The sequence below is a fragment of the Octopus sinensis genome, linkage group LG18, assembly GCF_006345805.1.
Source record: "Octopus sinensis linkage group LG18, ASM634580v1, whole genome shotgun sequence".
NCBI classification, from domain to species: Eukaryota; Metazoa; Mollusca; class Cephalopoda; order Octopoda; family Octopodidae; genus Octopus; species Octopus sinensis.
Genome location: NC_043014.1, coordinates 54548922 through 54562938, shown reverse-complemented (window position 1 = coordinate 54562938; position 14017 = coordinate 54548922). Strand labels below are relative to the sequence as shown.

The following is a 14017-nucleotide window of genomic DNA, read 5'->3' as shown; positions in this document are numbered from 1 at the left end:
ATCTGTATTTTTTAGAAACATTGATTTTTCATATTTACCAAATCAACTTCGTGTAAAAAAATTGATCAGAATTTAAATTTGTAAACCATTCCTTTAAAGACCTTTATTTTAATAAATTCTAAGTTTAAACTCAAACCTTTATTAGATTCGTAAAATTCAAATATCAAATTTGCAGTAAAACCGAGCACGGATCGATTTTTAGTGCCTGGAAATTATCGTTTTAAAGTTTTCATTTTATTTCCCGATTAGAAAACAAAAAATATTGTGGATAGAATTTCCCAAAGGGAAGGAGAGAGGACGAGTGAAGGAGAGAGAGGGCAAGGGGCAATACGATATATGTTTTGTCTGGTGTAAATCTATGATAATTATGTTTCTTCAGCATAACTCTCTGGAAATTCTGGAGTGGGGGAGAACCTCTTTAATTTACCCCGTTCTTTCGCCTGATATGTTTGAGGTTGATGGATTCGTCCGTTGACACAATTCCTTCCTATTAATTGATTACAAATATAAGCAAAGGGATTCGACTGATCACTCATAAATCAAACCCAATACTTTGTTTACTCGTTAAGCTCAGCCAACAACATTCATCTACTCTCAGCCATAACAAAACTCTTTTCCAACCAATCAGTCAATAAGTCGGGTATTTTGTCTGTCGGTTTCTTTCTTTCTTTCTCTCTCTCTCTCTCCCTTTATACACACACACGCACACAGCTAACTAGATAGATAGATGGCTAGATAGATAGATAGATAGATAGATAGATAGATAGATAGATAGATAGATAGATAGATAGATAGATGGCTAGATAGATAGATAGATAGATAGATAGATAGATAGATAGATATATAGATAGATAGATATAGAATTAGATTTATTGTGAGAGAGAGTGTGTCCATAAATTACCTTTACAATTTTTAACAATAAATTGCGGAAGTTGTAAACGTAATATCTATCTATTCCCACTCTGTGTGCGTGCGTGTATATTTACATCTATCGATGATACACACAGATAAATAAATATATATATATATATATATCATCCATCATCATCATCATGATCATCATACACACATATTACGTTTGTGTATTTGTTTTGCATATATACATACGTATATACGTACACAAACATTCACACGCAAACATACACACACATATACATACATAATTCATATGCACACACACACACACACATAAGAAATAAAAGTTGAATATGTAATATTTAAAGTCGAGCATGTAATTACGCTCGCGCGGGCGCGCATGTGTCTGTTTGTGTGTGTTTGGTTTCTTTCCTCCATTAATCTCCTTCTCTCCCAATTCTTCCTTTGTCTTCATTAATGCGAATTAACTTCATTAAATTGATCTTTCGGTTCCACACACATCTGCTGTTTTTCTCTTCGAACTGTCTCTAACACTCATTTTATTCTCTCACACACTCTCAAGCCTCTCACAGTTTATCTATCTGTCTGTCTGTCTGTCTTTCTATTGATCTATCTACCGCTCTATCTCTCTCTCTCTCTATCTTCCAACTATCACTCTATCTATCCACTACCCGTCTATCTATCTATCGCTCTCCCTCTCTCTCTCTTTCTATCGATCGATCTATCTATCTATTGCTCTCTTTCTCTAGTTGTCTATCTATCCATCGATCTGTATATCTATTATCACCCTCTCTCTTCCTATCTATTATCACCCTCTATCTATCTATCTATCTATCTATCTATCTATCTATCTATCTATCTATCTATCTATCTATCTATCTATTTATCTATCTATCTATCTATCTATCTATCTATCTATCTATCTATCTATCATCTATCTATCTATTTATCTATCTATCTATCTATCTAACTATCTATCTATCCATCCATCCATCTATCTATTTATCTATCTATTTATCTATCTATATATCTATCTATCTATATCTATCTATCTGTCTATCTATTTATCTATCTATATATCTATCTATCTATATCTATCCATCTATCTATTTATCTATCTATCTATATCATCTATCTATCTATCTATCTATCTATCTATCTATCTATCTATCTATCTATCTATCTATCTATCTATCTATCTGCCTGTCTGTCCGTCTATGAATGCATGTATGTATGTATGTATGTATGTATATATGTATGTGTATATCTATCTATCTTTCTATCTAATTCCTTCCCTCTCTTCATACGACACACAACTCTTACTCTTCTTTCACCCTTTCACATTAGACTCTACTCTCTCTACTTTTCTCTCTCTCTCTCTCTCTCTCTCTCTCGACGCACCTCTTCCTCCTCCTCCTCGCCTTTCACTTTTACATTCTCCACGAACTTAGAAAATCTCCTCAGGAAATGATTTCTTTCTCCTAAACAATTAGCAATCTCTCTCTCTCTCTCTCTCTCTCTTTCTCCCCCCCTCTCTCTCTCTCCTTACCTCTCTCAATCCAATGTATGTATAATGTATATCTATGTATGTGTATGTATATATATATTAATATATTATTTATATATTATACATAAATATATACACATATATGTATATAAATTTATATGCACACATATATATACATACATACATACATACATGTGTATATATATATATATATGAGTGTGTGTGTATAATTAAATGTTGAACCATGAAAATGAGTGCTCAACACTGCCTTGGTGGATATATAATTTCTTTATCTGTGAAACCATTGGTTTCATGTTAAGTAAAGCAGGAAAATATCCTAGTGTTTTAAACAATTTTTCAAGCCAATCACATAGATATTGTTTTCCAGGATGGAGACAAACACTTATCTCCATGTGATTGGCTTGAAAAATTGTTAAGACACTCAGATATTTTCCTTCTTCTCTTAACATGAAACCAATGGTAGCCTTAATTCCCAAATAAAGATCACACAAACACACATAAATATAAATATGCATGTATGTATGTAGTTGAAGATACTACAAATAAAGCTTTTCTCTTCTCTCTTTGATGAAGGACTTGTGTTTGAAACTTTGGGAATTTTGCAATCCTATCGACAAATCAAATCAAATAATTTTACATATACGCACATAAATACAATATAAATACATATATATGAGTGTATGTATAAGAATATAAGAATATATGTATGTATGTGTTTATATATATATATATATAATTATAAAATATTAGGGAATAAATCCAAACTTACAGGGAAAAAACCAGATTTAGGATTAAATCCAATTTTATAGTAAAATATATTATATTATATTATATTAAATTAGAGATAAAACCACTATTAGGCAAATCAAACAATGAAAAACATAAGCCAATACATAAAATTAATTAATTTATACTATTTTAAATATATATCAAAAGTATTAAAAGTTTAATAAAAGATAAAGAGTAAAACACTATGATCGTTTCATGACTGTACAATTCGTAATAATTCAAGTTGTGGTTACAGTCAATCTTCAGGTTAATTGAAATATTTATCTTAGCGAGGTTTATTTAATATATATATATATATATATATTGAACTGTTAATCCCCACACATTTTTCTCTCTCTCTGTTTTTTGTCTCTCGGTCCTTTCTGTCAAAGAACGTAGGCTTGAAACGTCAAAGACTTTTCCTTTCTTCCCAAACAGTAAACTATTCACCCGGTGGTTGTTTCTTCACCTGTCTTCAATTTTGTTTTCTATAAATTTAAGCTAAAACCCCTCGAGTGACCAACATGTTTTACAAGGCTGTATGCTTGGAATGACCAAATATAACTATCAATGGAAACTACACACCGGGTACAAGAAAGTTTCTTCACCAAAAAAAGTTTTTCACCACTTACATACACCAGTCTACTTGAATAATGGAACTGCAAATACAATATCCTTATGTATCTCACTTCTATATAAATTCTCTTATTTCCCAATAATTTTCTACAATAATTAAAACTCAAACATTTTCTCGCACCGTCTCTGATGAAGGGGTATAAAAAATATCCCCGAAACAGCTGTAAGACCTTTTCTTTATAAATGTTCTGAAATCTATTTACTGCCTTGGATTTTTTTTTCTTTATCTCATTCTGTCAATCTATATATATATACATGCTAATACATGACCCACATTGAACTCCTGACTCATATCATTATCAAGCCTGGAGCTTAACCATGGTCTATCCATAGTACTTACTTAGCGTTTACTCGATACCTTTTGGGTCTTCCTGACACCAATACCTTTCATACCCTTGATCAGATGCCAGCACCGCCCGACTGGCATCTGTGTCGGTGACACATAAGAGCACCAACCGATCGTGGCTGGAGGCACGTAAAAATCACCCACTACACTCACGGAGTGGTTGGCGTTAGGAAGGGCATTCAGTTGTAGAAACTCTGCTAGATCAGACTGGAGCCTGGTGCAGCCTCCATGGCTTACCAGACCCTGGTCGAACTGTCCAACCCATGCTAGCATGGAAAACGGACGCTAAATGATGATGATGATGATGATATATATATATATATATATATGTATGTATATAAAACATACATGCATATACACATGCACTTTCGCATGCACACATACAACTGGAAAGAATGGTGTTTGTATGGTGTCAAAAATATTTATTCCAATAAATATTTTCAGAATTGGAGACAACAACCTGATGAAGGACTTGTGTCCAAAACATTGAGAATTTTGCAATTTTATCGACAAACCAGATTTAATAATTTTACACATACCCACATAAATACATGCAATATAAATGCATATATATATGAGTGTATATATATAAGATGTGAGAATGCATATGTATGTATGTATATATGCACATGCTTGTGAGTGCATATGCATTTGTGTCAACAAGGTAGAGAGTCTGTATAGATAGATGTATGTATAAATATATATACATAAACTGTATGTGTTATACAAATGTATATGTATGTGTAGATGCATATATATGTATGTATGTGTGTGTGTGTATGTGTCTGTGTATGTGCAAAATATACATACGCGCATATGTACATACATATAGACAAAGAGATGGATAGATAGATAGATAAATAGATGGATGGATACATAGAAAGATAGATAGATAGGTAAATAGACAAACAGACAGACATAGAAAGAAAGATAGATAGATAGATAGACAGACATAGAAAGATAGATAGATAGATAGACAGACAGATAGATAGATAGACAGACATACATAGAAAGATAGATAGATAGATAGATAGATAGATAGATAGACAGACAGATAGATGGATAGATAGATAGATAGACAGACAGACATAGAAAGATAGATAGATAGAGATAGATAGATAGATAGATAGATAGATAGATAGATAGATAGATAGATAGATGATAGATAGATAGATAGATAGATAGATAGATAGATGATAGATAGATAGATAGATAGATAGATAGATGATAGATAGATAGATAGATAGATAGATAGATAGATAGATAGATGATAGATAGATAGATAGATAGATAGATAGATAGATAGATAGATAGAATAGATAGATAGATAGATAGATAGATAGATAGATAGATAGATAGATAGATAGATAGATCTTGCCCTTACAAATAGATACATAGGAATACAAAGCGAGTTCACTGAACGTTCTATTTTCTTTATCCATTAAATATATGTAGTGAACCCCCATTTTGTGGTCTATACCTAATCGATACTTATACTATATCTATCATATTCTTTATCTACACATATCTTAGACGGCCAAAAACACACAGACATACAAGCACACAGACCCAAACAAACAAGCAAAAATATAAATAACAAGAATACACACAATCAGAATGAGAATTCGGCGTAACTGAAGTCTATAAAGCCTCTATATTCTTCGTCAATAAGACATCATTTAGGTGTACGTGCGTGTGTGTGTGTATATAAATATGTATAAACATACAGATGTGTATGTGAGTGTGTGTGCTTGCGTGCGTACTCGCGTGTATGCGTGTGCGGATGCATGCATATGCAAATATACTTATATATGCATATATGTGTGTGTACGCGTGCATGCATTGGTATACACAGTGTAAATTTAAATATGCATAGAAAGATACATGCACACTTGAATATACACATATTTATGTATGTATGTGTATATACGTGTGTTTGTGTGTATGTATATATAAATATGTATATATATGTGTGTGTGTGTGTGTGTATATATATACACACACACACACACACATATATATATGTATTCATATACATATGTATATGTGTATATATATATATATTATATATATATATATATATATATATATATATATACATACACATACAATATATATATATATTTGTACACACGCAAAAGCACAAATAAACATACACACACACACCACTTTCGTGTATACAGTTTTACCTAAAAACCCCATTAATGTTCAACGCACGCGTGTAGATGTTTTGCGTTTGTGTGTGTGTGTAGCTGTGTATATAGTTATCTAGTGTGTTATACACGCGCATGTTTACACGTTCGCACGCGCATACAACATACGCACATACATGCCCCCCACATACACACACACGCACTCACACATATATACATACACATACACACATACACTGTGTGTGTGTATGAGCGTGTATGTATGTAGGTATGTATAAGTTATGTATGCACATACGTATGTGTATATGTACACATGCATGCGTTTTCATAAAAACGACGCAGTTAATTGCTTGTCGTCTTGTGTGTAGAAGTATCCAGCAATGGGTGACCAACTTATTTCTTGTTCCACCGTCCACGCATCTGCTTACACACACACACACACATTTATATTTATATATTTACTCTTAAATACATTTATAGGTATTTGTATGTGCGTGTGTATATGTGTGTATACACGCACGTACACACATACACGCGCGCATGCAGAGGGAAAGATAGGTAGATAGATAGGCAGAGAGATAGATAAATAGATAGATATAGATAGAGATAGATAGATAGATAGATAGATAGATAGATAGATAGATAGATAGATAGATAGAGAGAGAGATAGTTAGAGAGATAGATAGATAGATAGATAGATAGATAGATAGATAGATAGATAGATATAGATAGATAGAGAGATAGTTAGAGAGATAGATAGATAGATAGATAGATAGATAGATAGATAGATAGATAGATAGAGAGATAGTTAGAGAGATAGATAGATAGATAGATAGATAGATAGATAGATAGATAGATAGATAGATATAGATAGATAGAGAGATAGTTAGAGAGATAGATAGATAGATAGATAGATAGATAGATAGATAGATATAGATAGATAGAGAGATAGTTAGATAGATAGATAGATATATAGTTAGAGAGATAGATAGATAGATAGATAGATAGATAGAGAGAGAGAGAGAGAGAAAGAAGGATTGATTGATTAAAAGAGAAGGATTGAGGAAAAAAGCGCTAATTGCAGAAAAATCGGGTTTTTTTCTTCTCTTTTCAACAATTCAATATCGTTTTAATTCATTGCTTTTTTTTCGTTTTATTTTTCGTTTCGTTTGTTTGTTTTTCTACCTACCTTTTTTTTTTATCTTTGTAAAGAATTTGAAATTCCAGATTTGACATTAAAATATTTCGATGAAATAGGGGACAGGTGGGGAGGGAATAAGGGAACCATGAATTAACTAGGTTCATTTTTAAGTTAGTTCATTAATTAAAACAAAGACCAAATCAAATATGCGACGACTATTATTATTATTATTATTATTATTATTATTATTATTATTATTATTATTATTATTATTATATTATTATTATTATTTTATTATTATTATATTATTATTTGTAATAATAATAAAAGTAGTAGTAGTAGTAGTAGTCGGGGCTTTTTTTTAAACGACTGTTTTTCTTTTCCTCTCTCTCAATATTTTATATTTTTGCAGGTTTCGCGCACCGAAAGTGTCTTTTGATGTTCTGTAACCGACGAAACGAAACCGAGATCGATTCCCACTCTCGGTGGAAGCCATTCTATTTATTTACAATTTATATTCCACATTCCTATAACAATCGGATTTGAGTCGCTTTTGGAAAGGCATGAGCCTCACGTAATCTTATTATTCCATTTTGTTGTTGCTTTTTTAGAAAGATTTTTTGCAGAACATTGTGACCCCAGCTTCGTGCACCAGTGGAGCCATATCAGCACCTAGAGAACAGCCCTATCTTTCCTCAAAGATATCCCATCGTGACCATCACGTCGGCTTTTTCTGTCAGGAATCGTGTACCTCGGACTATATCATCCCATGTGGTCTCTCTCTCTGTTTCTCTCTCTCTCTCTTTGTCTCCCTCTCTTTCTCTTTCTCTCTGGCCATCTTCGTTGTCTCAAAGAGAGCAGGCTGAAGAGGATAAGGGAAGACATGTATACTGGGGTCGCAACGCGGTTGTCTAGTCCCTAATTAACCCAGATCAAGCAGGCTTAATTAAGATCAAAACAAACCAACCGTGAGCTTTCCATCTGTTTTTTTTTTACATATCTTAGACTACGCAGAACAATGTCTCTTTTTCCTCCCCCATCTCCAGTTGAATGGGATTTGAATGTGATTTGGTTGCTATTTCTAGGAGGTTGAGTGACCACGCAAAGTTCGATCTTCGATGGAAGACATTTTACCTTAGCAGCTAATATCCCCGAGAAAGGCACGAAGGCCATAGCACCATGTTCCCTATCGTTTAATTTGCTAAGCCATGCGTAGCTGAAAATTGCAAAATAAATACTGCGCTATGGTAGCACAATACTATACATACACACAAATGTATATATTATCTCTCTCTCTCTCTCTCTCTCTCTCTATATATATATATATATATATATATATATATATATATATATAATATATATATATATATATATATAATATATATATATATTAATATATATATATATATTAGAGAGGAGAGAGAGAGAGTGGTCTTTGCCAACAGGTTTTGGAGTCTGACGATACGCCATGAAGTTTAACCCTTTATGGACGGAAACCCAGGATAATCCCATCAACCGGCCTTCCCCGGGAAAGAAAATATATACTACGGCTCTACATCTTAGAGTGTGCTTCTTCTCCGGATTTATGCTTTCTACAAATGGTATGTGTATATATATATACACTTACACATTCATACATGTGTATATATATGCATGCATGTATATATATATATACATATGTATACATGTATGTATGTATAAATATATATATATACATATATATATATCATACATACATATACATTATATGTATATATATATATATATGTATATTATATTTATATATATATATATATATATATCATATATATATATATATCATATATATATATATATATATAGATATTATATATATATTATATATATATGTAATATATAATCATCAAATAATCACCCCATGGATTTATTGGATAGTACCATACAAAATTCTGGTACCTCGGCCTCTGACTTATACCATATTCATCTGAATCTAAATTTTGCTGAACTTATATATATTATATATATATATATATATATATATATATATATATGTGTGGTGGTGTGTGTGTGTGTATTTATGTATATATATATATGTTGTGTGTGTGTGTGTGTGTGGTGTGTGTGTGTGTATGTATGTATATATGTACTGTAGGCTTATAGTAAAGAATGCGATCCAAAAGCTGCGGTTGTATCGTCGCAGTCTCCTCCCATGCCTCTCCAGACCCATTCCATCTTCCTCGGTTGCTTTCGTTTTTGTCTGTCAGTTCAAAAGTGCGCCAAGTAAGAAGGATCCACTTTAAATCATTCATCAATGCATCGCAGAGCGAGAAGTGGACGGTGGGGGTACGGTGCGTCGGTAAAATAAACACACAAACATTAAAATCTGTGATCAATTAATCGTGGAAACCCTATCACCTACAAATGTCTAAATGTGCCCCGAGGAACCAGAAATGGTAAACTAAAAACAGGGAAGAAAGGAAAAAAAAACGGACATCTTCAACAAGTTATTCGACGTAACATGTTTTCCTTTCTTCTCCCTGGACATGCAAAACAAAGGAGCCCCGACCTGTTCCCTTTCAATTTGCAGACTTGGGTTTATTTCTATTGACTGCAAAATATTTTCGTTTCGTTATTGGTTCCTAAGAATCGCAGCAAAACACACCCGAAAGCCATCTTCCTATCTATCTATCTTCCGTCTCTCTCTCTCTCTCTCATCATGTTTTCTTGTATTTGTTTTGTTTCTGAAACAGATATCCATATTTTATATTAATTAATTTGTTAATGAGCCAAGACTTTTCAAGGAATATATTAAAAACGCACGGAAACAGGAAGTGAAGTCTAATTTATGTCTCTCTCTCTCTCTCTCTTTCCCTCCCCTTATTTTCTCCCTCACCTATTTCTTATTCTCTCTTGCTCACTCCCTCCCTATCCATCTATCTATCTATCTATCTATCTATCTATCTATCTATCTATCTACCTACCTATCTATTTATCTCTCTCTATCTCTCTGTTTATCTATCTATCCATCCATCCATCTATCTATCTACCTATCTATATCCATCTATCTATCTATATATCTATCTATCTGTCTGTCTATCTACCTACCTACCTACCTACCTACCTACCTATCTATTTATCTCTCTCTCTCTCTATCTATCTATCTATCTATCTGTCTGTCTGTCTATCTGTCTGTCTGTCTATCTATTTACCTACTACCTATCTATTTATATATTATATATATATATTGATAAAACGGTAAGTATAACAATAATATATATATATATATATATATATATAAGATTATATATATATCTGTCTATCTATCTATCTGTCTGTCTGTCTGTCTATCTACCTACACACACACATTCATTATCTTTTTCTAAATGTGTTTCCGTTTAAACATACGCAGATTTTTATATCTGTATCTACATATTTATCTCCCCCCTGATTATATGCGTGTGTGTACAATGTGTGTGTGTGTACAATGTGTGTGTGTGTGTGTGTGTGTGTGTGTGTGTGTGTGTGTGTGTGTGTGTGTGTGTGTGTGTTGGGGTGTGTGTGTTGGGGTGGTGTAGGTGTGTGTGTGAGGTGATGTGTTAAGTGCAGCGGTACTCGCGAACCTCTTCGTTTCAGCTTGTCACCGTAATTTGGCCCGTTTACTGAAATAAGAAACGGCCTAACGGTATACTCTCTACACCAGCGGTGCGCAACATGTGTTCCGTAAATGTAGAAGTATTGGGGGTCCGTGAACATGTTAAGCTGACAGATGGTTCAATATCCTGGGTTCTGTGGGAAAACTCATTTAAATAAAAGGGGTCCTTGTTAGTGAAAAGTTTGGGAACCACTGCTCTACACGGTCTCCCTTCCTAATTGTCTTCTCCAGGCCTCCTCTCGGCCACACACAATAACTGGTTTCTTTGCGACCTCGGGTTTAACTCGCTGGACCTTGAGGCAGCAGTGAGCTCCAAGGAAGATACATATTTAAGTTTAACCCTTGTGAATATTCCTTGTTAGTTATCAATCACTGTCCGCTTCCCTTGTCGGAGAGTCCAGAAAAAGAAAAGCTAATGGAGTAAGCCCGATAGCAAAACAGAATTTGGGGATCAGCTTTGAGGCGGTTTTCGACTGATTGAATTTCCAGCTAATGGTATCAATTCGCTTTGCTCACCTTAGGCAAGGGGACTATCTTCTTGAAAGCGGACATAGTGATCCCGAGAAATGCGCAACCACAATATCAATATAAAGCTTCATCGTCCAAGTAACTTCTAAGATCTTAAAAAAAAAAAAAAAAACATTGGCGGTGTGCGGTGAATCATGTAAGGGACTAGGTTTTTCGATATGTCGGAATCTTCTGGTGAGAATATTACACCATCAGTGGTTCAGGGAAACGGAAGCTGGTCTTTGCAGATGCCTGTGTGACTGAGTTAGGATCTATTCCATCGATCCCTGAGCAAGAGTATTTAGTGACCATACTGCTCACGTCAACGGAGAAGGCCTTGGATGGGCAGCTTAAAAATCCCCCGCTCAACTCAATCCCTGGACAGAAAACCGCGCTTCGTAGATTATTCCGGATGGCAATCTAAGAACAAATATAAAATGACACAGGTTTGTCATGTAGAACAGTGGTGATCCGCGGAACGGTGCCGGTACGCGCCAAGTTTCCAGAAAAAAAAGGAAACATTATAAAATGCTTATGTAATATTGAATTATTTGTTTACAAAATAAATATTATAAAACAAACTGTCAACTTTTATTATATCCATTATAGATATTGCTTCCGGTATAAATTAATATTACTAAGAAATATTGCCGGTCCCTGGCACATTGGAAAAAAAACCTGCCGGTATTCCACATCAGTTTGAGAAGCACTGATGTAGAACATACCACTCCAAAAGCAGTTCATTATTACATCACAGAAGTAGAGAAGTTGTGTAACCCAACATTGGAAGGATATCAACACCGTCGCTGTCTGCAGAAACAAGAGAGATAAATCTCTTTACTCCAAACTTCCGGTCCATTGTTGAGAAGGTCCTGGCCATGAACCTGTTCTTATATATCGGAGAACATCACAGCAGAGGCACAGTGAAGCCGAAGCACATTGTAACTGAGGCACAGACGACGTCTTCATGAGAGATTTGTGTAACAACATCAACATTTTTTCATCAATAAAAGCCTTTCGAAACAATAAACAACGAACTTTTGCGGGAGGTTCTCGGAAAGTTCGGTCGCCCGCCATCCCAACATTTGGGAATATTTATTTTCTGCCTTGTTCCGCATTAGAATGGATCGCTCCAGTTGTATTTAAGGTGACCCAGTCTGAGCGCTTCAGTGCTGAATGCTGGAATAAGTCAACGTTGTGTGCTGGGTTCGGTAATGCTTTATATTTTGCTCGTCTGTGTGGCGGCTCTGTTTCGCAGAAGGATAGAAACAGACGAGCGAGTCAAAAGAACCTTGGACTCGACGGACAAACTTGCCGACACACGAAACCTGCGGCCCTACCATTTACTCTTATCTGATTTGAACTACAGTATACTGTGCTTTGATAATTCCCACTCCAGAAGTTTTGAAGCCCCCCCCTCTCTCTCTCTCTCTCTCTCTCGATAGGGGTTATACTGGGCTCCAGACGCTTCTCATGCGGAAGGGATGCGTTCCACTAGTCAGGCGCTCCATATTTTATCTATATTCCATGAGTTTGTGGGACTGAGCATGCGCAGACTTACCCTGAGACAGCAACGTCACCTGGAGGGCGAGCAGGCCTGTCTGTCCTTGTTTGTTCCCCCTCTATGTGTGGGCCCTTGTGGCTAATAAAGAAACCGAGCAGGCGCGGTCGACGTTTATCAGGTTGCTTTTACATGTCCAGTTGGAAGCACCATAGATTGCCAACCTTGTGCTTGAGACGATTGTCAATGACTTCTAGATTTGTGGCTCATTCTTTTAATTTCCCAAGAACTTGACAAATATTTCATCATCCCTAAGGATGGTGAAAAATAAGGATCACCCAAGAATGTAAACAGTGGAAATCCAACGTCTAGACTCCTGCATTGAGCTAATACTTGTATGATACAGATGCATTTGAGGTAATTGCACGTATTCACAACGGCAGCGCCCCTTCTTAAGCAATTGTTTGGTTTGTGGAACAAAGATCTGATTGTTGAGATGACGGTCATTTGGGAAGGTAAAACGACATGGAGACCTAAAAAAAATGCTCCATTTCCTTCCTCTTTCCATTTCTAGGCTGAGCTCCACGCGCAGTGGGATCCCACTGAATCCAATATCATTTTGTGGCATCAAGTTTTCACAACCTTAAACTCCTCTAAACATGAAGTCACAAACTGATGGAATTTTGCGGTCGTGCTATATAATCCAACTTTCGTTGGTTCATAGTTGTGGAAACGGAGAACTGGGAACAGAACCTTTCCTTCTCTTTGCTATGCTCCTTGCATTTTTCTCTTGATGAAGGACTAATGACAGAAACATTAGAACTTTTTCTATTCAACAGTTAAGCTAATACCATATTTGTTAAAATTTTGTTCTTCGTTTGTCGCCCTTCTTTAAATCTTTAAACCCGCAACTACGCTTTACAGAATGCG

At 34.9% G+C, this 14017-nt stretch overlaps 1 protein-coding gene across 1 annotated transcript in view; it reads right to left on the bottom strand.

Annotated features, from left to right (window-relative positions):
* Positions 1 to 11790: 11790 nt before the first annotated feature.
* LOC115221282 (solute carrier family 35 member C2) overlaps positions 11791 to 14017 on the bottom strand; it is a 55934-nt gene continuing 53707 nt past the window's right edge. Inside the window, exons 11-12 of the mRNA XM_029791428.2 lie at positions 12265 to 12396; positions 11791 to 12006 (exon numbers count right to left, since the gene is read on the bottom strand). Of these exons, the coding sequence (XP_029647288.1) occupies positions 11791 to 12006; positions 12265 to 12396 (348 nt within the window). The remainder of the gene's footprint in view (positions 12007 to 12264; positions 12397 to 14017) is intronic.